The sequence below is a fragment of the Gopherus flavomarginatus genome, chromosome 18, assembly GCF_025201925.1.
Source record: "Gopherus flavomarginatus isolate rGopFla2 chromosome 18, rGopFla2.mat.asm, whole genome shotgun sequence".
Lineage (NCBI taxonomy): Eukaryota > Metazoa > Chordata > Testudines > Testudinidae > Gopherus > Gopherus flavomarginatus.
The window spans coordinates 2,071,335-2,095,463 of NC_066634.1; the positions used below are offsets into that span (position 1 = coordinate 2,071,335).

A 24,129-nucleotide genomic window follows, 5' to 3' on the forward strand; every position below is an offset into this window, starting at 1 on the left:
AAGCCGGAGTCCCCCTAGCCTGCCAGGGGGCCGGGGCCCGATTCTGAGCTCAGCTCCAGGGGTTAAGCCAGAGTCACCCCGAGCTTGTCCCCCTCCCCTCTTTGAACCACCCCACTCCCTCCACCCCATCTACCGGCCGGGGGGTGCCCACCCCTGCAGGGCTGCTGGAGTCAAAGGCAAACAGCAGCCTGCAGACCTGGTGGGGGGGCCGAGAGCGTGTAGTGGTGCCATGAGTCTGAACCACCTCCCCCCACACCGCTCCCTGCCTTCCCCACGGGAGGTCTCATAGACTCTAGGACTGGAAGGGACCTCGAGAGGTCATCGAGTCCAGTCCCCTGCCCTCATGGCAGGACCAAATACTGTCTAGACCATCCCTGATAGACATTTATCTAACCTACTCTTAAATAGCTCCAGAGATGGAGATTCCACAACTTCCCTAGGCAATCTATTCCAGTGTTTTAGGTTGGACATTAGGAAAAAGTTCCTAACTGTCAGGGTAGTTAATCTCCCTTGCTGCAGTTTAAGCCCATTGCTTCTTGTCTCGACCCCACTCCCCTCCCACAGACTCCTGGGTTCTCTCCCTGGGGAGTGGAGTGGGGTCTGGGGGTTAGAGCAGGGGGGCTGGGAGCCAGGACTCCTGGGTTCTCTTTCCAGCTCTGGGAGGGGAGTGGTGTGTAGTGGTTAGAGCGGGGGGGGGGGCTGGGAGCCAGGACTCCTGGGGTCTCTCCCCAGCTCTGGGAGGGGAGTGGGGGCTCGTGGTTAGGACAGCAGGGCTGGGAGCCAGGACACCTGGGTTCGCTCTGTGGCCAGACGGGCATGTTCCAGATTCTCTTTGTGCTACTGAAATGACTCAGGCGACACAACCACAAACCCCTTGGGTTTTTTCTTTTTTATTCATTGCCGGTAAGAGAGTTTCTGTTCATTTTAAATAAAGTCTGTCCCCATGGAGACAGAAACCAAGGCAACTGCAGCATCTTAATGCGAGACCACGACCCCCCTACACCTCCTATCCCCTGGGGAAGGAGGACCCCTTCTGGAGCATAACCAACCATTTCCCATCTCCCCCCACTTCGAACCATTCTGCGCCCCTCCATGGAATAGGTCTGTGATTCTCTCCCCCTCACTGCTGCACAGAATGGATCAGTCCACATGTGAACCTGCAATGGTTTGGTCTATTCCTCCCTGCTCTATGAAATAGTTTGGCCCTTGGTGATATCCTTCCCCCACCTCAAGGGAATGGTTGGTCCATTTCCTCCCCCCCATGGAATGGATCAGTCCCCCCCATACATGGAGTGGATCAAGCCACATGTGGTGGCTCCCACCTCTTTTGGATCAGTCCATCTGACATTGCTCTATGCCAGGAAAGTCTCCCCCACGGAATGGATTGGCTCAATTTCCTCCCTCTCCATAGAATGGGTCAGTCCATGTGTGGCTCTGTGGAGTGCTGGCAAGGTAGAGTGGACAGTACCATTGCAATCCTGACATGGGGGATGCAAAATTACCAGTGGACAATACCATTGCCAAACAGGGCAGCAGTGGACAGCACCATTGCACAGACCAGTGCGGGGGGGGAGGGTACCATCAGAGTAGAAGGTATCAGTACTGATTGTGAATGGGGGAGGGGAGATAGGAAAGTACCATCATTGCATGGTTGGGGGGCTAGACATGCACAAGACGAACTGAAGGTACCATTTCACAGCCCAGAGGGTGGGGGACAGGAGAGGTTGATACCACTGCCTAGCTGATTGGTGAGGAGGAAATGGCAGGTACCACTGTGAGTAGATTAGACAGTACCATTAATCAAAATGAGGAGGGGAACAAGAGTGGAGGGTACCACTACCTAGCTGGGCCTTGGTTGAAGGGGTGGAGAGAAGAATGGAAGGTACCACTGCACATCCAGATGAGGGGTGGGTGGACTCTCCCAGGCACTGAGAACATCCTGCTCCGGGCGGGGCTGGACTAGGTCCTCCGCCTCACCTCCCTGCCTTTGCCCCTCCCCAGGCTGCCCCCTTCATCGTCCTGCCCCTCCCCCATGCAGACGCCCCTCAGGGCCTGCGAGAGGCGCTCCTTGCTGGGCACCAGCCAGGGCCCGGGGGCTGGTTCCGAGAGGCCCCTCCAGACCTGCTCCCTCTGGGGGGACCCGCTCTCTCCCTTCCTGGCCTCCGCCTCGTTCCCCGATGCTGGCCAGCCCTGCTCTGCGCCCCGACGGTCCCGGGACCCGCGTTGGTGGCAGTGCTGGGATCCTCGCTCGGCACTGCTGGGCGAAGCCTCCAGGCAGCCCCTGGCATCCCGTCCCCAGCGTGGAGACCTCTCGCCTGTGTCTGCTCTCCAGCCGCGTCGTGCCTGTCCACCCTCTGGCATCTGGTCCCGCCTGGCGGGGCTGGGGATGTGCTCACGGTCTGGAGAGGGGAGAGAGAATGACATGGGGGGGATCAGGCCCAGAGAACATAGTGAAAGACATCGTCCCTCCCCACAGTTACCCTGGGATCGCTTCCTTAGGGGTCCTCCCCCCTGGGATCAACCTCGTTTTCTGTGGGGGGTCCTCCTCCCACCCGCACGTCCTTGCCAACATCTGTTCAGATGGTTTGGCTAAACAGCAAGGGTCTGGTGAAGCTTTTTTTGGGGCGGTGGTAGTGGGGGGGTCTCCTGGGGGGTACAACAGGGTCAGTGATGGGAGGGTGGGGGTGGTCTGTGGGGAACAGCAGAGTCAGGGCAAGGGTCCACAGTTGGGGGCCAAGAACAGAGAGGGGGATTACTCATATATCTCCATCTATGGGGGGTATTTATCTCTCTAGCACTGGAGAGATTCCCCTCTCCCCTGGGAAACAGCACTGAACTCCACGTTCCCGGGGGGTGGGGGGGTTCTTGTCAGGATTGGCCAAGCAAACAGATAAGGGGACCCGGTAGTATGGGGAGATGGGGCAGGATTGGCTCATTGCTCTGGTCTGGGGGGGCAACTGGATTGGCCCATTGCTGTAACTAGAATGGGGGGGCTGGATTGACCCACTACTCTGACCTGGGGGGGATGAATTACCCATCGCTGTGACCCTGATGTGGGTGGGGGCTGGATTGGCCCAGTGCTCAGGCCTGTGTGGGGAGGAATTTCCCATTGCTGTGATGGGGCGGGGCCTGGATTGACCCACTGCTCTGACCTGGGGGGGAGATTTACCCATTGCTGTGACTGAGGGTGGGCTGGATCAGCCCATTGCTCTGGCCTAGGGGAGAGCAATTACCCATTGCTGTGACCAAGGGGGGGCGGGGCAACCCACCAGTCATGCTCCAGCCGTCCCACGAGGCAGAAGCAGGGCTCCCCCCGCCGGGAGTTGGTGACGCACAGCGCCAGGCTGCAGAGCGGAGTTGCTGTGGGAGGGGCGCACACGGACACTGGGGGGAGCAGTACAGATGGGGGGGACCCAGGAAGGGGGACAAATGGGTGGGGAGGGGACATCAGGAATGGGGGGCAGAACAGGGCATGGGGGTGCCGTGAATAGTGGGAGAGGCAGAGGGGCATGGGCAGGTGGGGGGTGGCCGGGGGGGCGGGCAGAGAGGACATGGTGGGAGGGGTGGGGGGGCAGGAAGGGACAAAAGGACCAGGGCGGGATGTGGAGGGTCGGAGTCAGAGAAGGGGGAGAGAAATAGGATGAATATTGAACCCCAAAAATCTGGTCCCCATTCAGAGACACCCCCGGGGGGAGGGGCGGGGCAGGGGCAGAGGGGTAAACCAGCTCCCGGATATTATACGCTATTCCCCCAGACCCCACTGCCCCCCATGCACTGAGACACCTGCTACGCCCGCAATGATGGGTGGCCCCATCTGCCCTAGGATGGGAGGGTGTCATGATGGGGCTGACCCATCACCCCAGGGATGCAGGGGGGGTCACTGAGGGTCACACCATCTCTCTAGGGATGCAGGGGTTGTCACTGAGGGTTGCCCCCTTCTCCCCAGGGATGTGGGGGAGGGTCATTATGGGGTCGTACCACCTCTCCAGTGATGCAGGGAGGGTCACTGAGGGTCAGACCATCTCCCCTGGGATGCCGGGGGGTATAACTGGGGATCATACCTCATCTCTCCTGGGGTATGTGTGTGTGGGGGGTCATTATGGGGTCTTACCATCTCCCCAGGGATGCAGGAAGGGAGTGTTGCTGTGGGATGTGTGCATGGGGTCACTATGGAGTTGTATCATCTCTCCATGGGTGGGGGGAGTTCACTATGGGGTCGTACCATCTCCCCAGGTATGGAGGGGGGTATCACCAGGGTTCGCACCATCTGCCTTGAGATATGTGTGTGTGTGGGAGAGGGGTGTCACTATGGGGTCATACCATCTCCCCAGGTATGTGGGGGGGACACTGTGGGTTGTACCATCTGCTCTGGGAGAATCAGGGGAGGTCACTATGGATTATGTCATTGGGGAGGGGAACAGAGGGATGGTCATATCACCCCAGGAACTGTGGCGGGGGGCGGGAGCACACTATGGGTGGTATCATTTTCCTTAGGATTTAGAGGACGGGGGAAAAGAACCTCACTTTAGATCACACCATCTCCCATTGGATAAGGAGGGGGATATTATTGTGGGTCCTACCATCTCCCTTGGAAGGTGGGTGGTGAGCAAATACCACCTGCCCTCAGTTTTGGGGGGACACAGGCTGTAGCAGGAGGGAGGCAGGGGGGCAGGACTCACCGTAGTCAGGGACGAAGCCGTCGCCTTTCCTGAGCACCAGGCGGATGCGGCTGCCCCCCCGGCGGATCTGCTCCACGGCCCGGACGTGCGTCATGCCGAGCGTGGGCTCCCCATTGATCTCCAGCAGCTGGTCACTGACCTGCCCCAGAGACTGATGCTGCAGTACCGGCCACTGCCACAGGGGGAGCCCCCGCGCCACATCCCCCTGCCCTCTGCAGCACGGCGCCCCCGAGTGCCCGGCCCCACCACCAGGGGAGAGCCCCCCCTGTCCAGCCCACACCCTGCTCCTTGCAGCACGGCACCCCCAGCCGGCCCCACCTCCAGGGGAGAGCCCCCCTGCCCAGCCCACACCCTGCTCCCTGCAGCACGGCGCCCCCCCAGCGCCCAGCCCCAATGCAAGGGGAGAGCCCCCCTGCCCAACCCCCCATCCTCCTCCATGCAGCACAGCACCCCCCAGCGCCCAGCCCTACCGCCAGGGGAGAGCGCCCCCTGCCCAGCCCCCATCCTCCTCCCTGCAGCACAGCACCCCCCAGCACCCAGCCCTACCGCCAGGGGAGAGCGCCCCCTGCCCAGCCCCCATCCTCCTCCCTGCAGCACAGCACCCCCCAGCGCCCAGCCCTACCGCCAGGGGACAGCCCCCCTGCCCAGCCTCCCCACTCCTCCCCGCAGCATAGAATCCCACAGTGCCTGGGCCCACTGCTGGGGGAGAGTGCCCCCTGCCAGCCTCCCACCCCACTCCCTGCCCCACGGCTCCCCCGAGCACCCGGCCCCACTGCCAGGGAGAGCGCCCTCGCCCAGCCCCCACCCCATGCCCTCCCAGTGCAGGCAGGTACCTGTATCTTGCCACTCTGCTGGGCCGGCCCCCCCTCCAGCAGCCCCAGCACATAGATGTCCATGTTGTATTCACTGCCCCCCCGCAGGCTGAACCCGAAACCGAGGGGGCCGCGCAGCAGCTCCACCGAGTAGCTGGGGGGGTCCCGGGGGGCTGACAGACACTGGGAAAGGGGGAGTGGGGTGAGTGTCTGGCTGCCCTGCACGTCCCCTCCCCCAATCGTCAACTGCCCCCCTTGCTGGCCCCAGCTCTCCCACCATATCTGCCCCCTCGCTGGCTCTACCCTCCCCCATATCTGCCCCCCACTGGCCTCACCCCTCCCCCCATATCCATGTCCTGCAATAGCCATCCACCCCCCCCCCAGCCTTCCCTCCCCCCCATACCAGCCCCTCTGCCTGCCCCCTACCTGTGGCTGGGGCAGCCGGCACCCCGGCCTCCCGGCTCCTTCCTCCACCTGGATGTCGGCCCCGGCCAGGTCGCTGGAGGCAGCTGGGGAGGGGATGTGGGGGGTCAGTGGGTGTGGAAGGGGGCAGTGGCCTGCTCCCCCTCTGGCCCCTCCCTCAGACCCCCCTCCCTCTCCCCTCCCCGTCCTCCATCCTTTGCCCCCTTCCCCCCTCCTCCTGGCAGGGAGGGCACTCACCCATGTCCCTGAGTGGGGGCAGCATTCGCAGCCGGACCTTGGCCCCCACCTGGCGAAAGAGGCCCCCAAGTTCAGGGTGGGAGAACCGAGCCAGGAGCCCCCCATCCTCTAGACGCTTCACACCAGGGGGGTCACCGCTGGGCCCAGGTACCAGTCTGTCTACTGGGCGGAGGGGGGGGAAAGAAGATCAGTGAATGGGGAGGGGGTGCCAGCTCCCCCCAAAACCTCCCACTGATGAACTGAACCTCCTGCCCACAGAACCTGCCCCCCTTCCCCCTCACGACCAGACCCCCCCTCACTGACCCAACCGCCCCCCCAGACCCGAATCCCTTCTAGAGACTGGAGCCCCCCGCCCAGCATCGGCCTCCTCCAGCAACCCCCCTTCCCCCCAACCAGCCCCCCAGAAACACTGACCCTCCCCCTCCTCCAGACAGGGCCCCACCCAAATTCTCCCCTCCCCCCAAGCTTTCAAACTTGAAGCTCTTATCAGGGGGTCAATATTTACCCAGTGTGTGTGTGTGTGGGGGGGGGGCTGGCCAGGAGACGGGGGGAGTTGGTTGTGGGGGCAAGGAGGGGCTGTAGGGTAGGAGGTGAAGTGTGGGATGTGGAGGGCTGAGGGGGGCGGAGGGACAGAAGGGGCTGTGTGCGGAATGGGGGAGAGGGGTTTATGGGGGGGCTGGAGGTGGGGCGGAGGGAGCTGGGGGTGGGTTGTGGGGAGAGGGGACTGAGTGAGGTGGGGGGCCTGGCAGCAGGGGGCCGTGCGGGGCAGGGGGAGTTGAGGGGAGTGTGACCATGGAGGTGGCAGTGGGGGGGGGGGCAGGTGGGTGGAGGGAGGCTGGGGGGGGTGACGTGTGGGGTGAGAGACAATCCCAGCCCCCACTTCTATCTCCCCCCCCAAAACCACCCACTCAAAGTTACAGACCACCTCCCACTCCCCCTGTGTGTCGGGAGAACCCCCTCCTCAGGATGTAGCCCCCACCACCCGCAAAACCAGGACAGGACAAGAAAGGCCAGGGGGGAAGCCGGGGGTCAGGAGGGAGGTATGGGGGGGTCGGTTCAAACCCTGGACGTTTCGCAGCATGGACTGGACCCTTTGCAGCATGGCTGGCCGTGGGGTGGGGTGAGGAGCCCCTTGGTTCCTGGGGGGGCACAGGCGTGGGGCAGGGTGTCCACAGGCCCCCCAGCTCCGCCGCCTTCCTCCCCGAGGAGTTTCCCAGGACAAACAAGCTGGGCTGAGAAAGTCAAGGACACTGGGGGGGGAATGTGGGCGTGGGGGGTTAACCCTTTGGAGCTGGGGGGGAGGGCCAGGCCTCTCCCAGCAGGGGGCGCTGTGGGGAGCAGGGGAGGGGGAGGAGAAATTCCAGAGCTTTATGGGGTGGAACAGACCGTGCCCCCCCATAGGTGCCCCCCCAGCTGCCTGGGGAGGGGGGGCGTAGCCTGACATGGGTCAGGGAGCAGAACACAATGGGGTCTCTTGTGCCAGGCCGGGGGGTGGTGGTGGGAGGCTCAGACATGGGGGGGAGGTGATAGCTTGGAGTATGGGGGGGAGGCAGCCTCCCCATGTCCCCCACCCCTCCCAGGAGTCACCCTGCCCCCTACATGCATCGCCTGGTGAGCCCCCCCAGCTCCCTGCCCCTCCCCCTGCAGCCCGTCAGATTGCCTCCATCATCCCCCCATCATGGTCCCCCCTCTTCACACGCCTCCCATCTTCCACCCTCGCAGACCCTCTGCCCCCCTCCACTCCCCCCCATGGAGCCCATCCCCCCAGCTGTGCCCCCAGCCCCTCCTCCCACTGCTCCACAGACCCCCCAGCCCTTCAGGCCCCCCAGTCCTAAGCACCCCCAAACCCATCCCCTATACCCCTCCCCCCCAACTTGCAGCCCTCTGCTTCCAACCCCCCTTCCTGCCATGCACCCCGCCCCACTCACCTGCTCTCTCGGTGCTGTCCGGGGCCACGCTGCCCCCCAGCTCCCCGGGGTCCCCTGCGGGCTGGGGGTGTTGCAACCTCCAGGCCTCCCCCCCGTGGCAGCGGGCCGAGCACAGCAGCACGTCCCTGGGTTCAGGCCCCACAAAGCTGGTGACAGCCAGGGTATCCCCGCAGGGGGAGGGGATGGAGATCAGGGGCTCCAGGGGGGGCTGGTGGAGTCCAGGACCTGGGGGGAGGGGAAGAAAAGGGGGGTCAATCAGGAAGGGGTCCCCCAACATTACCAACACCCCACAGCTCCCCCTGCTGGGAAAGGCTGGAAGCTCCCCCAACAGCCAGCGCCCCCTAGTGGGTCAGGCAGGAAGTGCAGCAGCTGGAGTAGCCCCCGGCGCCCCTAGTGGGCCAGGCAGGAAGTGCAGCAGCCAGGGGGCCCTGGTGCCCCCTAGTGGTCCAGGCAGGAAGTGCAGCAGCTGGAGTAGCCCCCGGCGCCCCTAGTGGGCCAGGCAGGAAGTGCAGCAGCCAGGGGCCCCCGGTGCCCCCTAGTGCTCCAGGCAGGAAGTGCAGCAGCTGGAGCAGCCACCGATGCCCCCTAGTGGGCCAGGCGGGAAGTGCAGCAGCCAGGGGCCCCCGGTGCCCCCTAGTGGGCCAGGCAGGAAGTGCAGCAGCCAGGGTCCCCCGGTGCCCCCTAGTGAGTCAGGCAGGAAGTGCAGCAGCCAGGGCCCCCTGGTGCCCCCTAGTGGGTCAGGCAGGAAGTGCAGCAGCCAGGGCCCCCCCGGTGCCCCCTAGTGGGTCAGGCAGTAAGTGCAGCAGCCAGGGCCCCCTGGTGCCCCCTAGTGGGTCAGCCAGGAAGTGCAGCAGCTGGAGCAGCCCCCGGTACCCCCTAGTCAGACAGGAAGTGCAGCAGCCAGGCCCCTGGTGCCCCCTAGTGGGTCAGGCAGGAAGTGCAGCAGCCGGGGCCCCCTGGTGCCCCCTAGTGGGCCAGGAAGGACGTGCAGCAGCTGGAGCAGCCCCCAGCGCCCCCTAGTGGGTGAGGCAGGAAGTGCAGCAGCCAGGGCCCTCTAGTGCCCCCTAGTGGGCCAGGCAAGACATGCAGCAGCTGGAGCAGCCCCCCACGCCTCTAGTGGGTGAGGCAGGAAGTGCAGCAGCCAGGGGCCCCCGGTGCCCACTAGTGGGTCAGACAGGAAGTGCAGCAGCTGGAGCAGCCCCCGGTACCCCCTAGTCAGGCAGGAAGTGCAGCAGCCAGGCCCCTGGTGTCCCCTAGTGGGCCAGGCAGGAAGTGCAGGAGCCAGGGCCCCCTGGTGCCCCCTAGTGGGCCAGGCAGGATGTGCAGCAGCTGGAGCAGCCCCCAGCGCCCCCTAGTGGGTGAGGCAGGAAGTGCAGCAGCCAGGGGCCCCTGGTGCCCCCTAGTGGGTCAGGCAGGAAGTGCAGCAGCTGGAGCAGCCCCCGGTGCCCCCTAGTGGGTGAGGCAGGAAGTGCAGCAGCCATGGCCCCTGGTGCCCCCTAGTGGGTCAGGCAGGAAGTGCAGCAGCTGGAGCAGCCCCCGGCGCCCCCTAGTGGGTGAGGCAGGAAGTGCTGCAGCCAGGGCCCCCAGTGCCCCCTAGTGGGCCAGGCAGGAAGTGAAGTAGCCACGGCCCCCCAGTTCCCCCTAGTGGGTAGGCAGGAAGTGAAATGGCCACGAGTGGCACCCCCCAGTGCCCACAGCCCCCCTTACCTTTCCGCTCCACCAGCAGTATGACGTCCCCAGCTCGCGTGTGCTGCTGCAGGACATTCTCCACCTCCTGGGGCCCGAGGCCCCTCACGTCGGCCCCGTTCACCTTGGCCACGAGGTCGCCCTCCTCCAGCATGGGGCAGCGCCCCCGGTCCCAGATCCTCGCCACCTGGGCCCCGGGTCCACCGTCCTTTGGTGCCTCCACCGTAAACCAGGGCCCCGTGGCGCTGCGGGGCAGGGGCACCGGCGTCAGCCAGCTGGGCGGGGGGGCACGGCGGGGGGGCGCCCCCTGGTGACAGGGTCTCCCCTCTGCCCGCTCCTCTTCCTCCCCCAGGCAAAACTCAGTGCAACAGCGGACCCCCAGGCCCCGGGCCCGGCGGGAGAGGGGGGGCCCAGCGGCAGGGGGGCTGCAGGGTGCAGCAGTCCCATAGCAGGTAGGAGGCTGGCGGGCCAGCAGGGCATCCCCATGGCAGAGACAATGGCAGGGAGAGTCCCGATGAGTGTATTGGAGGATACAGTTCCCGTCCACCACCACCACCACGTTCACTGTGGGGCAGAGAGGGAAGAGTTAATGGGGCGGAGTGGAGCGCCCCCCGGTGCCCGGGGCAGGGAGGTTGCGGTGTGCCCTAGCACCTCCCCCCACTTACCTCCAGCCACTGGTGCCATCTCTGCTGCTGGGATTGGGGGTTCAGGGGCCCAGTGGGGGCTCTGGTGGATGCTGCAGCTGGCAGGGGAGAATACATGGTGGGGTTAAAGATTTGGGGGGTCCCTTCCTCAGGCAGCCTTATCCCCCTGGAATCTGCTCCCCTTGCTGACCCCCACAGCCCCCCACCTCCCCTGGAGCTTCCAAATGCTCCCCCCTGACACACACTGTCACCATCCCTACCACCCCGACCCCTTGGATCTCCCTCAATTGCCCCTTCCCAAGTATCTCTGCAACCCCTTAGTCCCAGATGATCCCCTTCCCTGCCCCACACCCTCAACTGCCCCAGCAAGCACCCACCCCCTCTGACCCTGGCCTTGGAAGGGGTGGGGAAATCACCTAATTCTGCAGGCTTCACTTTTCTCTGCCCCCCAGTGCTGGAGCTGGGGCCCAGCCCCGCCCATGGCACAGTCAGTGACCAAACCGGGGTCTCTGCCTGCTGGGAAGGGGAACCCCGTGACCCCCGGGGGCCGGCTGCCTCAGCCCTGTGAGGAGAGAGAACAGGAGAGTTGGAATCTCGTCAGATGCAGCCACCTCTGGGGCGAGGCAGGTAGGTAACAGCAGCACAGAAACAGTCTGCAGCACAGCGCCCCCCAACACCCGGCCCTGACTGCCAGGGGAGAGCGCCCTCTGCCCAGCCCTCAACCTGCCCCCTAACGCCCGGCCCTGACTGCCAGGGGAGAGCACCCCCTGTCCAGCCTCCCCGGTCCCTCCCCTAGTATCTGGCCCTGAATGCCAGGGGAGAGCACCCCCTGCTCAGCTCCCCCCCCAGCGTCCGGCCTTGACTGCCGAGGGATAGGACCCCGTGCCAAGCCCCCTGCCCCACAGTGCCCCCATCACACCATACGTCTCCTGTCCCCCCTAGAGTCACTCTGGGCCATGAAGGGAGACTCAGTCACCTGGGTCCAGAGGCTGGTGCCTCTTGAGCCAGGGAGGGCGGCCATGCTCTGCAGAACCAGCCTGGAGGGAAAATGCTCCTCACTCCTGACCACAGCCCCCTGGGATCCCCCTCTGCCTCTCTCTCAGATCCTCCGGGCTCTAGAACATGCTGGGCTCTAGAAAGGCCCCCCTTCTAGAACCCCCAGGGGGAGCTAGATCCTGGGGTGTAGGGACTGGCTGAGATCTAGAGCCCCCCCCGGGTTACTCTAGAACCACTTGAGGAGCCAGGGCGGGGCTTGAGCACTCTGGGGATCTAGAACATAGATCTAGGCTCAAGCCCCCCTGGGTAATGGGGCGTCCTCCCCACATTGGCCCTGGGAGGGCTGGATTAGCTCGATCAGCCAATTAGGCGGCAAATGGGAGGGACGTCAGCTAGAGGCAGTGAATCAGAAGAAGGCACAGCAGTGAGGGACCGGGGTGGGAAGGAGCCTGGCAGGAAGGGGTCCAGGAGGGCACAGGAAGATGGAGAGATGCAGGGAGCGGGGCCCCCTACCAGCCATAGCATGGGCGCATTGCTATGGGCAGGGGGTATGAAGGCCCCCCCGGCAGAAGGGGAACCCCCAGGGTGATCGGGCTGGGGGAACTGAGTCACGAAAGTGCCACAGCAGCTCCTGGAGCGAGAGGGAGAGATGGGGGGCAACCACAGGGAAATGCTCCATCGCTTTCAAAGGCAAGGAGGAAATCTAGAGCCCTGTTATTGTAGAACCCAGGTGGGATCCAGAGAGAGACCTGTCACTCTAGAACCTACCAGGAATCTAGCACGCAGCTCTGTAGGCCCCACTGGAAATTCCTCAGCTGCTCTAGATCCCATGGAGGGTCTGAAAAAGTCCCCATTATTTGAGAACCCATGGAGGGTCTAGATAAGCCTCTGTTACTCCAGAACCCACTGGGAGTCTAGAAAAGTCTCCATTACTCGAGACTCCACTGTGGGTCTGGAAAGGCCTTCGTTACTCCAGAACCCCTGGGGATCTGGGAAAGGCCCTCTTGTTCTATGGCCCACTGGGTATCTGGAAAAGCCTCCCGCCCCTGAGAACCCAGCGGGGATCCCGGGACCCTAGAACCCAGTTTGCTGGGGATGTGAACTAGAAACGTCTCCTGCCTGGGACTCTTTGAGGCCGGGGTGGAGTGATGGGGGTGGGTGGTTCGTCCCGTTCCGAGGCTCTGAGCAGCTGGTGATGTTACCTGGCTGCGGCTGGGAGGGAGCCGGAGCAGGCCGGCTGGTGTGGAGAGAGGGTATTCACCCCAGAAGGGGGCCCTGCCAGAAGACCCTGCTCTCCTCTGAGGCCCCGGGGCGGCTTGACCTGGGCTGGCGCAACTGCCTGTTGCTAGCCCACAGCCATTGACATGCGAGGATCAGGAGATGGTCATTTCTGCTTCTCACCTCCACCCCCGCAAAAGCAGCTGGGACGAAGGGGGAAGCTGCCGTTGTCTTTTGCTGCCGCGTGCCTCAGTTTCTCTCCGGACTTTGCATGGGGAAAAGGTTTCCGTCTGCTCCTCGGCCACTGAGAGAGGTATGAGGTAGGGGTGTCATCTTGCCACCTGGGGTGGGGGGGGGGAGAAATAACCGGGATCATCGCAGAACGGGCCAAAGCCGACCCAAAGCAACAGAAGGTCTGAGCAAGACGCCCCCCCCCCACCCCGCGACTCACCCATCCACCTCCCACCATTGGGAAAGCCCGGCAGGTGGGACGGGGGATGCACCTGGGAAACTGGGGCTTTCTGGAGGCTTCTGGAGCCTGGCCCGGGGGCGGGTGGGACTGGGCTGGTCCTCGGGGCCCAGAGCCTGGATCTAGGCTAGGGCAGATCCCAGACCTGGGGCCTCCATGACTGGGGGTGGCAGCCCTGGGGTCCTAGCCCTGAGGTGTGCCGGGTGGGGGGAGTTTGGGGAGCTTTTGCAGCTCCCCGGCAGGAACATGGGGGGGTCTAGATCCCAGAGGCCGATGCTGTGGAAGCAGGGGGTGCTGAGAGGTGGGTCTGGCAAAAGGTGCCCCTGCCTCGCCATGGGTCCAGAACAGACTCCGGAAAACAATCTGAGTCTAGATCTGACTGGTTAAAGAAGAGGGGGGGGGTTTCCAGAAAACAGGGGGAGGAGTGACTCCAGCCTCCTCCCCTTTCGCATCTGGGGGAACCCAGAAATAGCTGCAAGGGGTGGGAAGGCTCCCTCAGGGCAGGTGGGAGGCTGGTTCTAGAGTGGAGGCCAGTTCTAGAGCAGAGGGGGCCGGTTCTAAAGGCGTCTGGGACTGTTTCTGCCGAGGGGGGTTCTAGAGAGAGGCTGGGTGTGTCTACAGGGGCGGGTTCTAGATCTGGTGGGGGGAATGGAGGGGAAACATCTCCTGGGGGGGGTCATGAGCAGGGAGGGGGAGAAGCCAGCGGGGGGGCGCTCTGGTCTCCCCACTCCAGAGCCCCTCCAAAGAAGGAAGCTGAATCTGTCCCCTCTGTCATCTCCATCCCTGCCCCCCCAGATCCACCCTGACCCCCCTTCTAGTCCCTTAAGATCCGTTCATCCACCACAGATCCAACCCCAATCCCCCTGGCCCTTGGGGTGCCCACTCTCCCCTCTATCCAAGCCCCCACATCTCTAATTCCCCCCCCCCCCCCGCCAGGACAATCCAATTAACAGCTGATCCCGCTGCCCGCCCCGTCTCTGCTGGCTGAGCTGGGGGGGGGCTTTACCTTGGGGTATCCCCAGCCTCCAGCGCTGCTCCGACCCCCTCCCCCAGTGGTACCCGATGCTGCTGGGGTTAGCAACAGGGGGTCGCCAAGGCAACGGGGTTTGCTGTCCCGGTAACCTTCCTCCTCCGTCGCTAGGCTGGGCGGGAGGGGGGTGGGCAGGGGATGGACAGACGGGCCGGCCAATCGGAGACCAGAGCGGCTAATCCACACCCCCATCCCCGGTATATGGGACACGGGGCCTTTCCCCTCTAGGGGGCGCTGCCTCCAATCCAGCCCCAAGGGGGCCAGTAATTCATCATCAGCCATTTCATGGTAAAGCCTCCGTTAAGGAGGGTGCAGTCGGGGGAGCTGTTCATTCACCAGCCCCACCCCTAAAGAGGTCTTACCCCGGCCACACAAGGTACTGGGGCAACTGGGCTGGGGGGCCCGGGAGCCAGGACTCCTGGGTTCTCTCCCTGGCTCTGGGAGGGCAGTGGGGACTGGTAGTTAGAGCAGGGGGGCTGGGAGCCAGGACTCCTGGGTTCTCTCCCTGGCTCTGGGAGGGCAGTGGGGACTGGTAGTTAGAGCAGGGGGGCTGGGAGCCAGGACTCCTGGGTTCTCTCCCTAGCTCTGGGAGGGGAGTGGGGGCTGGTAGTTAGAGCAGGGGGGCTGGGAGCCAGGACTCCTGGGTTCTCTCCCTGGCTCTGGGAGGGGAGTGGGGGCTAGTAGTTAGAGCAGGGGGGGCTGGGAGCCAGGACTCCTGGGTTCTCTCCCTGGCTCTGGGAGGGGCGTGGGGGCTGGTAGTTAGAGCAGTGGAGGCTGGGAGCCTGGATTCCTGGGTTCTCTCCCTAGCTCTGGGAGGGGAGTGGGGGCTGGTAGTTAGAGCAGGGGGGGCTGGGAGCCAGGACTCCTGGGTTCTCTCCCCAGCTCTGGGAGGGGAGTGGGGGCTGGTAGTTAGAGCAGGGGGGGCTGGGAGCCAGGACTCCTGGGTTCTCTCCCTGGCTCTGGGAGGGGAGTGGGGGCTGGGAGCCAGGACTCCTGGGTTCTCTCCCTGGTCCTGGCAGGGCAGTTGGGGCTGGTGGGTTAGAGAGATGCAAACTGATTGATTTGGCATCAAGCCCGAAGTGGCTGGAGCTAGGGTTAACAATTTTTTGTGGGGGGTGTCAGGGTCTGTGGGGGGGGGTATGGGGCTCCCCAGGCTCCCAGCCCAGCACCCCCTCCCCCAGGCTGCATGTGAGGGGGATTGGGGTTCCCTGGCTCCCAGTCCAGCACCCCCTCCCCCAGGGCTGGGGGGGAGGGTCTCATGGACTCCCAGATGACTGGGGCCAGGGCGGACTCGGGGGAGCCACACACCCCAGCCCCGCACAGCCTCATGGGAACTACACTCTCAGCCCCCCCCTCCATGAAATAGCCTGGGGCGGGGCTACACCCCACGAGGCCCTGCGCGGGACGGGACTACATCCCCCGTGATGCGTTGCGCGGGGGGCAGGGTTACACAACCGCCATGAGGCAGCGCAGCGCGGCATCGGGACTACATCCCCCATAATGCTTTGCACGGTGGCGGGGCCATCGGCCCCATGAGGCAGCGCGCGGGGCCCGGACTACAACCCCCATGATTCTTTGCGCTGCGACGGCCAGCAAGATGGCGTCGGACGGCGGCCCGGCGGCGGGCGGGCCCCCAGCCCCGCGCCAGGTCTCGTTCGGGTTCACGCGCACGACCGCGCGCAGGAGGCTCGTGGGGGAGGGCGGGGCAGGGGCCGCGGCAGAGCCCGACTTCATCAGCGCCGTGGAGGGGAGCGAGCTGCGCAGGTGAGAGCAGCGCGCATGCGCGGGCGCCCGGCCGGGGTGGGCAACCTCGGGCCCTGCGCTCGCTCGAGCGCGTGCGCATGCGTGTGGGGCCGCAAAGACTTGGGAGGGGGCGTGTCTGAGGAGGGGGCGTGTCTGGGGAGGGGCCCTGGGGCGGGAGGGGGCGTGTCTGGGGAGGGGCCCTGGGGCGGGAGGGGCGTGTCTGGGGAGGGGCCCTGGGGCGGGAGGGGGCGTGTCTGCGGAGGGACTGTGTGGCGGGAGGGAGCATGGGGCGGGAGGGGGCGTGTCTGGGGAGGGGCCCTGGGGCGGGAGGGGGCGTGTCTGGGGAGGGGCCGGGGGTGGGAGGGGGCGTGTCTGGGGAGGGGCCCTGGGGCGGGAGGGGGCGTGTCTGGGGAGGGGCCGTGTCTGGGGAGGGGCCCTGGGGCGGGAGGGGGCGTGGGGCGGGAGAGGGCATGTCTGGGGAGGGGCCCTGGGGTGGGAGGGGGCGTGTCTGGGGAGGGGCCCTGGGGTGGGAGGGGGCGTGTCTGCGGAGGGGCCCTGGGGCGGGAGGGGGCGTGTCTGCGGAGGGGCTGTGGGGCGGGAGGGGCCCTGGGGCGGGAGGGGGCGTGTCTGGGGAGGGGCCCTGGGGCGGGAGGGGGCGTGTCTGCGGAGGGGCTGTGTGGCAGGAGGGAGCATGGGGCGGGAGGGGGCGTGTCTGGGGAGGGGCCCTGGGGTGGGAGGGGGTGTGTCTGGGGAGAGGCCCTGGGGCGGGAGGGGGCGTGTCTGCGGAGGGGCTGTGTGGCAGGAGGGAGCATGGGGCGGGAGGGGGCGTGTCTGGGGATGGGGCCCTGGGGTGGGAGAGGGCGTGTCTGGGGAGGGGCCCTGGGGTGGGAGAGGGCGTGTCTGGGGAGGGGCCGTGGGTGGGAGAGGGCGTGTCTGGGGAGGGGCCCTGGGGTGGGAGGGGCGTGTCTGGGGAGGGGCCCTGGGGCGGGAGGGGCCCTGGGGTGGGAGGGGCGTGTCTGGGGAGGGGCCCTGGGGTGGGAGGGGCGTGTCTGGGGAGGGGCCCTGGGGCGGGAGGGGGCGTGGGGCGGGAGAGGGCATGTCTGGGGAGGGGCCCTGGGGTGGGAGGGGGTGTGTCTGCAGAGAGGCCCTGGGGCGGGAGGGGGCGTGTCTGGGAAGGGGCTGTGGGGCGGGAGGGGCCCTGGGGCGGGAGGGGGCGTGTCTGGGGAGGGGCCCTGGGGCGGGAGGGGGGCGTGTCTGGGGAGGGGCCCTGGGGTGGGAGGGGCGTGTCTGGGGAGGGGCCCTGGGGTGGGAGGGGCGTGTCTGGGGAGGGGCCCTGGGGCGGGAGGGGGCGTGGGGTGGGAGAGGGCATGTCTGGGGAGGGGCCCTGGGGTGGGAGGGGGTGTGTCTGCGGAGAGGCCCTGGGGCGGGAGGGGGCGTGTCTGGGAAGGGGCTGTGGGGCAGGAGGGCCCCTGGGGTGGGAGGGGGCGTGTCTGGGAAGGGGCTGTGGGGCGGGAGGGGCCCTGGGGCGGGAGGGGGCGTGTCTGGGGAGGGGCCCTGGGGCGGGAGGGGGCGTGTCTGGGGAGGGGCCCTGGGGCGGGAGGGGGCGTGTCTGCGGAGGGACTGTGTGGCGGGAGGGGGCGTGTCTGCGGAGGGCTGTGTGGCGGGAGGGACCCTGGGGTGGGAGGGGGCGTGTCTGGGGAGGGGCCCTGGGGCGGGAGGGGGCGTGTCTGGGGAGGGACCCTGGGGTGGGAGGGGGCGTGTCTGGGGAGGGGCCGTGGGTGGGAGGGGGCGTGTCTGGGGCGGGGCCCTGGGGCGGGAGGGGGCGTGTCTGGGGAGGGACCCTGGGGTGGGAGGGGGCGTGTCTGGGGAGGGGCCGTGGGTGGGAGGGGGCGTGTCTGCGGAGGGGCCCTGGGGTGGGAGGGGGCATGTCTGCGGAGGGACTGTGTGGCGGGAGGGGGCGTGTCTGCGGAGGGGCTGGGTGGCAGGAGGGAGCATGGGGCGGGAGGGGGCGTGTCTGGGGAGGGGCCCTGGGGCGGGAGGGGGTGTGGGGCGGGAGAGGGCATGTCTGGGGAGGGGCCCTGGGGTGGGAGGGGGTGTGGGGCGGGAGAGGGCATGTCTGGGGAGGGGCCCTGGGGTGGGAGGGGGTGTGTCTGCGGAGAGGCCCTGGGGCGGGAGGGGGCGTGTCTGGGAAGGGGCTATGGGGCGGGAGGGGCCCTGGGGCGGGAGGGGGCGTGTCTGGGGAGGGGCCCTGGGGCGGGAGGGGGCGTGTCTGGGGAGGGGCCCTGGGGCGGGAGGGGGCGTGTCTGGGGAGGGGCCCTGGGGTGGGAGGGGCCGTGTCTGGGGAGGGGCCCTGGGGCGGGAGGGGCCGTGTCTGGGGAGGGGCCCTGGGGCAGGAGGGGGCATGTCTGCGGAGGGACTGTGTGGCGGGAGGGGGCGTGTCTGCGGAGGGGCTGTGTGGCGGGAGGGAGCATGGGGTGGGAGGGGGCGTGTCTGGGGAGGGGCCCTGGGGCGGGAGGGGGCGTGTCTGGGGAGGGGCCGTGGGTGGGAGGGGGCGTGTCTGCGGAGGGGCCCTGGGGTGGGAGGGGGCATGTCTGCGGAGGGACTGTGTGGCGGGAGGGGGCGTGTCTGCGGAGGGGCTGTGTGGCAGGAGGGAGCATGGGGCGGGAGGGGGCGTGTCTGGGGAGGGGCCCTGGGGCGGGAGGGGCGTGTCTGGGGAGGGGCCCTGGGGCGGGAGGGGGCGTGGGGCGGGAGAGGGCATGTCTGGGGAGGGGCTCTGGGGTGGGAGGGGGTGTGTCTGCGGAGAGGCCCTGGGGCGGGAGGGGGCGTGTCTGGGAAGGGGCTGTGGGGCGGGAGGGGCCCTGGGGCGGGAGGGGGCGTGTCTGGGGAGGGGCCCTGGGGCGGGAGGGGGCGTGTCTGGGGAGGGGCCGTGGGGCGGGAGGGGGCGTGTCTGGGGGAGGGGCTGTGGGGCGGGAGGGGGCATGTCTGGGGAGGGGCCCTGGGGTGGGAGGGGCGTGTCTGGGGAGGGGCCGTGGGGCGGGAGGGGGTGTGGCCCTGCAGAGGGATGGGATCACATGTGGGCAGGGGAGCTGTGTGCAGGATCTCCATGCAGTGGGTGAGAGTAGGAGAGGGGCCATTGCGGCCTGGGGTGGGGCCTTGCATGGAGGCTGTGGGGCAGTGGAAGGAGCCATGGCACAGGGGGTGCAGGTATCCCATGGTAATGGGATGGTTTCTCTCTGGCCCCCAGCCTCCGGCCGGCCCCAGCCCCTAAGGCGCTCGTCATCCCCTTGATCCAGCGCAACCAATGGAAGAAGCCGGAGACGGCCCCTGTGGGGACCCCAGACCAGCAGAGGGATGACAGTGTGGAGTCCCAGGCTGTGAGGGAGATCATAGAGGGTGAGCATGGCAGGGAACCCAGGAGTCCTGGTTCCCAGCCCCCCCTGTTCTAACCACCAGCCCCCACTCCCTTCCCAGAGTGGGGAAATAACCCAGGAGTCCTGGCTCCCAGCCCCCTGCTGTAACCACTAGACCCTCACTCCCGTCTTAGAGTGGGGCGAGAACCCAGGAGTCCTGGCTCTCAGCACGCACCCCGCATTTTAACCACTAGCCCCCACTGCCGGGGCCAGGACCCAGGTGTCCGGCTCCTGATGGATTCCTGTACGTTGCAGAGTGCCGGCAGTCCCAGGAGCGGTGGGAGAGCGGCACCAAGGCTGACCCCAACTTGGCCATCCCCCTGCTCCTGCAGAACCGCGTCCCTGACGGGTACGAGGACAGCGACCGGGTGGACGTGAGCCTGCGGCCGGAATCGGTAAGAGGGTCCCCCGACAGCCTCCGCTCCGTCCCTGGAGTCCCACCCCCCTCCTGTGGCAGGGCCCCTTTGGTCCTGTGGCAGGTAGTTCTGCGGGTTAACGTCACTCCTGCCCTTCTCCTCCTGCAGTCGACGGAGGCAGATTACGAGGTGGTGCCCGTGGAGGCCTACGGCGTTGCCATGCTGAGGGGCATGGGCTGGAAGGCAGGCGAGGGCATCGGATGCACCTTCAAGCAGTGAGTGACCTTGGGGGGCGGGCATAGGTCACTGGCAGGGTTGCGAGTCAGATCTGATGGAGAGGTCATATGGGGGTGGGGAGGGAGAGTTTGGGTGAGATTATAAACCAGTGGGGGGATCATAGATCATGAGGGGGAGGTGATAGATAGGTGGGAGCCCAAAGGTCAGTTGGGGGAGAGGAGTTTGGGGGGAGTCCCTGAATATCCCTTCCCCCCATTCAGGGATGTGAAGCCCCTGGAGCACCAGCTGCGCCCAAGGGGGCTGGGCCTGGGAGCCGACCGCTCGGCCATCCAGGACCTGCAGCCGGCCCGCCCCCTGCGGCCCCCCAAGCCGGGTGAAGAGCACCGGGGGGGCGAGGAGGAGCCGCTGGGGCTGGTGGCAGGGGGTGCCGTGCTGATTGTGGCTGGGCCCCACAAAGACCTCTATGGGAAGGTGAGTTTCCCGTGCTCCCGGCCTCCCCGAGCCAGCCAGTCCCTGCCCTGGGGCCAAGGGGGAGCCAGCGCCCCCTAGAGGGGACAGGCCTCGTTCCCCTAGTCTTAGCTTTTTCTCTCCTGGCCTCCAGATTGAAGGTGTAGACCCCGATAATGCCCGGGTGATGGTGAAATTGGCCATTGGGGATAAGATCGTCACCATCAGCCAGCACAGCCTGCAACCTGTGACCCGGAAGGAGTATGAGAAACTAGCCAAGGATCTGAGTGAGTCACATGACTTCCCCCGGTACCCCCGCCTCACCATAGACTCCCCTCCTCCCCGCCATCCTTACCCCCATCTGTCTCCCCAATCCCCTTCTCAGGCCGCTTAAGCAAAGCCCACAAAGAAAAAGAAGAGAAGCAGAGAAGTGGACCCACTGATGCCCTGGACGCCAGGGTCCCCCAAGAGAAGGGGGAAGAAAAGGACAGAAAGAGGAAACAGCCAGCAGATTCGGAGAGGTAAAGACCTGGGATGGCTCGCCTGGCGGTGAGAGGCAGCCACCACTGGGGTGGGGCAACTGGAGAATAGCTGCACATAATGCCTCACAGGGATGGCTCGCTCGGGGCTGAGATGCAGCCACGTCTAGGGTGGGGCAGCTGGGGAACAGCTGCACATAACGCCTCACGGGGATGGCTCACCCTGGGGTGGGTGACAGCTGGCGCTGCTGTTGAGGGCAGGAAGTGCAGCTGATTCTTAACTGGTTCAAACCCCAGAGGAGTGTTTAGAAAGGCAAAATGGATTGTAGTGCAGCCCGGATGCCAGGGTTCTTGCCCTGAGGCTGGGGCAGCTCGAATACCTTTCTTGATAAAACAAAGCGCCTCGCACCACGGTGCACCCCAAGACGCGGCCCTGCCTGCCCCGTTCCTCGCAGCGTGGCGCCCCCTAGCGCCAGGACTGCCCCGACCACCTGGTCTTCCACAGTGACGCCCGCACCGGGAAGCAGAGTAAAGGTAGCAGCAGCAGCTCCTCGTCCTCCCGCTCCCCCCACTGGCTGCGGCGAGATCTGCGGGTTCGCTTCGTGGACAAGCTCTACAAGGGGGGAAAATACTATAACACCAAGGTACCTTCCCCCCCACCAACTCCCCTCGGGGCCAGATGGGAACCAGTACCCCATTCCCCACCCCCCCCCCGAGCCAGCCACTCCCCACCCTGGGGCCAGGTGGGAGTCTGTGCCCCCTAGAGGGGTCAGGCCCTTTGCCCCATTCCCCATCCCCTCACTGAGCCAGCCACTCTCCACCCCGGGGCTGGGTGGGAGTCACCCCGCCCTCCCCCCCCGAGCTAGCCAGTCTCTGTCCTGGGGCCAGAGGGATGCCAGTGCTCCCTAGAGGGGACAGGCCCTGTGTCCCATTCCCTGCCCCCCTGAGCCAGCCAGTCCCTGCCCTGGGGCCGGGAGGGAGCTGGTGTCCCATTCCACCCCCCTCTCTCCCCCTAGATGCTGATCGAGGACGTGCTGAGCCCAGATACTTGTGTCTGTCGGACAGAGGAGGGGCAGGTCTTGGATGGTAAGTTGCGGGGGGGCACCCCTATGTCATAGCCCAGCAGAAGGGGATAGATTCCCTGGGGGAGGTTATGGGGGAGTATGTCCAGATATGGGGCATGTGACTCTGGGGAGAGGGTTGTGGGGGGCAGGATGACCCCAGATTATTGGGGATGCTAGAGGAGCCGTTTTGTGGGATGCGGGAGACATGGGGGGCTGGGGGGGGGATCTGTAGATGGAACCATGGGGCGAGTGACCTCATGGGCGTATCTGGGGAGGGGGTACTTGCCAGTAGGTAAGGGGGGTTTGTGGGAAGTGAGCTGACTACAATGGGGGGGAGGGCGACCCCAGGTCAGTGGGGGGCGGTGGTGTTGGAGAGGCCAGAGGGGTGTCTGTGAGGTGGGTTGTTGGGGGGCCAAGGGTCGTGTGGCGGGAACCCACTGTATGGCACTGACCCGTCTCCTCCCCAACCCCCCAGGCATCCAGGAGGCCATGCTGGAGACGGTCATCCCCAGGGGCGCTGCAGACTGGGTGCTAGTGGTGCTGGGGGAGCACGCCGGCAGGGTGAGCAACCCCCAAGCTCCCTCCATGGCAGGGATCACAGGGGGTAATGGGGAGGCTGGGAGCTGGAGAAAGTGTGTGTGGGGGAACACGTTGGGGTGAGGTAGCCAATGGGCTCTGGAGGGCTAGAGAGAAGAACATATGGGGAATCAAAGGGAGTGGGGGGAATCTGAAGGGGTGGGGGATGGGAGCTGGGGGGGAAGATACACAGGGTGTGGGGTAGTGGGGGTGGGGGGCAGGGTAGCTGGGGGTGAGTGCTGCAGGAGGGGGGGATCCAGGGGTAATGGGGAGGGGGATATAGGGGGCTCCTGGGTGAGGGGGATTATGCTGGAGAAGCCCCTCCATCTGCCCCCCAAGTTACCCAGCTGAGCCCTCCCTGTATGCAGCCACCCTTCTTCCCAGAGTCCTTTGCAGACTACCCCACTGCCTCGCCCGCCGGACTCACAGGAGCTTCCTGTCTCCCCTCCCCTCCCCTCCTCAGGTGGGCCGGATCCTGCAGCGCGACCAGCGGCGGAGCCGGGCACTGGTGCAGCTGCAGCGCGATGAGGATGGGGACGTCCTGGCGCTAGACTACGACGCTGTCTGCCACTATGTAGGGGGCACCGAGGACGACTGAGCCCCCTTCCCCCCACCCCCCATTCTGCTGGACTTGGGATGGGGGCACATCCTCTCTAGGGAGTGGCAGGACATGGATGGAGTCCAGCAGAGGGGGAACATTGCTGCCATGGCTAGGACTGAGTTCTAGAACAACTTTTGTGCGATCTGGAGCAGGAGCAGCAAGATCTAGAACGTGACCAGGCTTGGGCGCTAGAGTGAGGCTTCAACTAGGCTGAGAGTGAGTTCTAGATTGAGATGAAAGGTGGGTTTGGGACCAGAGAAGATGGGTTTGGGGATAGTTGTTAAATGGGCTCTAGAGCCAGGCCAATGTTCAGAGCACACATAGCTTTGGGATCTCAAGGAAGCCTCAACGTGGGTTCTGGAGTGAACCCAACCTGTTCTAGAGTGAGCTTTTCTGTGGGACATGGAGGTATGCATAGTGGGTTCTAGAGCGAGGTTTTAAAACGGGTCTAGGGTGGGGTTCAAACTGGATCCAGAGCGACGCTGGTGTGACCCCGTAAAGTGGGTTCTGGAGCCTAATGGGCTCTAGAGCCCGAGTAGATGTGGGCCCGGGAGGTAAAACCACTGGGTTTGAGAGCAAGGTTTACAGGGTGGGTTGGAGGGAGGCCCCTGGGTCCTAGATCAAACCGGACTGTTCTAGAGTGGTGGTGGAGTGTTTACAGCAGAGATGGAGGTTGATTCTAGAGCAGAGAGTTATTTCCAGCATGATGTCGCCTGTGAGCTCTGGAGCAAGTTGTGCTGCTTCTGGAGTGTCCAGGCTGTGTTCTAGATCAACCCTGGCCCCTGCTGTGTGTAGGTGATCTTAGAGTCGGTCATTTCTGGAGCAGTGTTCCAGAACCAGCAGGTTTAGGGGCAGGGATGAAAGGGGAGCACCCCCTGCCCATTTGGCAGGGGGAGATTGTGGGATAGGAGGGCGCCATGGGCAGGTACTATCTGTGTGTGTGAGGCGGGGGCTTAGCAGGAGACCTGGCAGGACCCCCCCCATGCCAACTTCCAAGCTGGCTGCTGGGCCTACGACAGCCCCTTGCCTGTGGCACTTTGTAAAGCAAGACGGTGTAAATAAATGCGCTAGTCCCTTCCCCCTGTGTTGGGTGG

General features: G+C 65.7%; 2 protein-coding genes across 3 annotated transcripts; one reads left to right on the forward strand and one right to left on the reverse strand.

Annotated features, from left to right (window-relative positions):
- Positions 1-845: 845 nt before the first annotated feature.
- On the reverse strand, positions 846-12,943 carry MAGIX (MAGI family member, X-linked). Its single transcript, XM_050927311.1, has 9 exons — positions 12,807-12,943; positions 10,431-10,507; positions 9,787-10,329; positions 8,080-8,304; positions 6,152-6,313; positions 5,918-6,000; positions 5,513-5,674; positions 4,680-4,818; positions 846-2,399 (listed from the first exon to the last, which is right to left on the reverse strand). Exons 2-9 carry the CDS (start codon positions 10,447-10,449, stop codon positions 1,960-1,962), a joined length of 1,773 nt encoding a protein of 590 aa, XP_050783268.1. The 5' UTR covers positions 10,450-10,507; positions 12,807-12,943; the 3' UTR covers positions 846-1,959.
- A 2,731-nt stretch (positions 12,944-15,674) lies between these two features.
- GPKOW (G-patch domain and KOW motifs) lies at positions 15,675-24,113 on the forward strand. Of its 2 annotated transcripts, XM_050927285.1 has the most exons (11): positions 15,675-15,886; positions 19,110-19,258; positions 19,531-19,670; positions 19,800-19,906; positions 20,129-20,339; positions 20,470-20,602; positions 20,701-20,836; positions 21,300-21,438; positions 21,811-21,880; positions 22,334-22,419; positions 22,898-24,113. In XM_050927285.1, exons 1-11 carry the CDS (start codon positions 15,690-15,692, stop codon positions 23,030-23,032), a joined length of 1,503 nt encoding a protein of 500 aa, XP_050783242.1. In that variant the 5' UTR covers positions 15,675-15,689; the 3' UTR covers positions 23,033-24,113. The 2 variants fall into 2 exon arrangements, 1 of the variants encoding a protein (XP_050783242.1); XR_007770092.1 differs by lacking the exon at positions 22,898-24,113 and having other exon boundaries at positions 15,695-15,886; positions 21,250-21,438; positions 22,334-22,362.
- Positions 24,114-24,129: the final 16 nt, after the last annotated feature.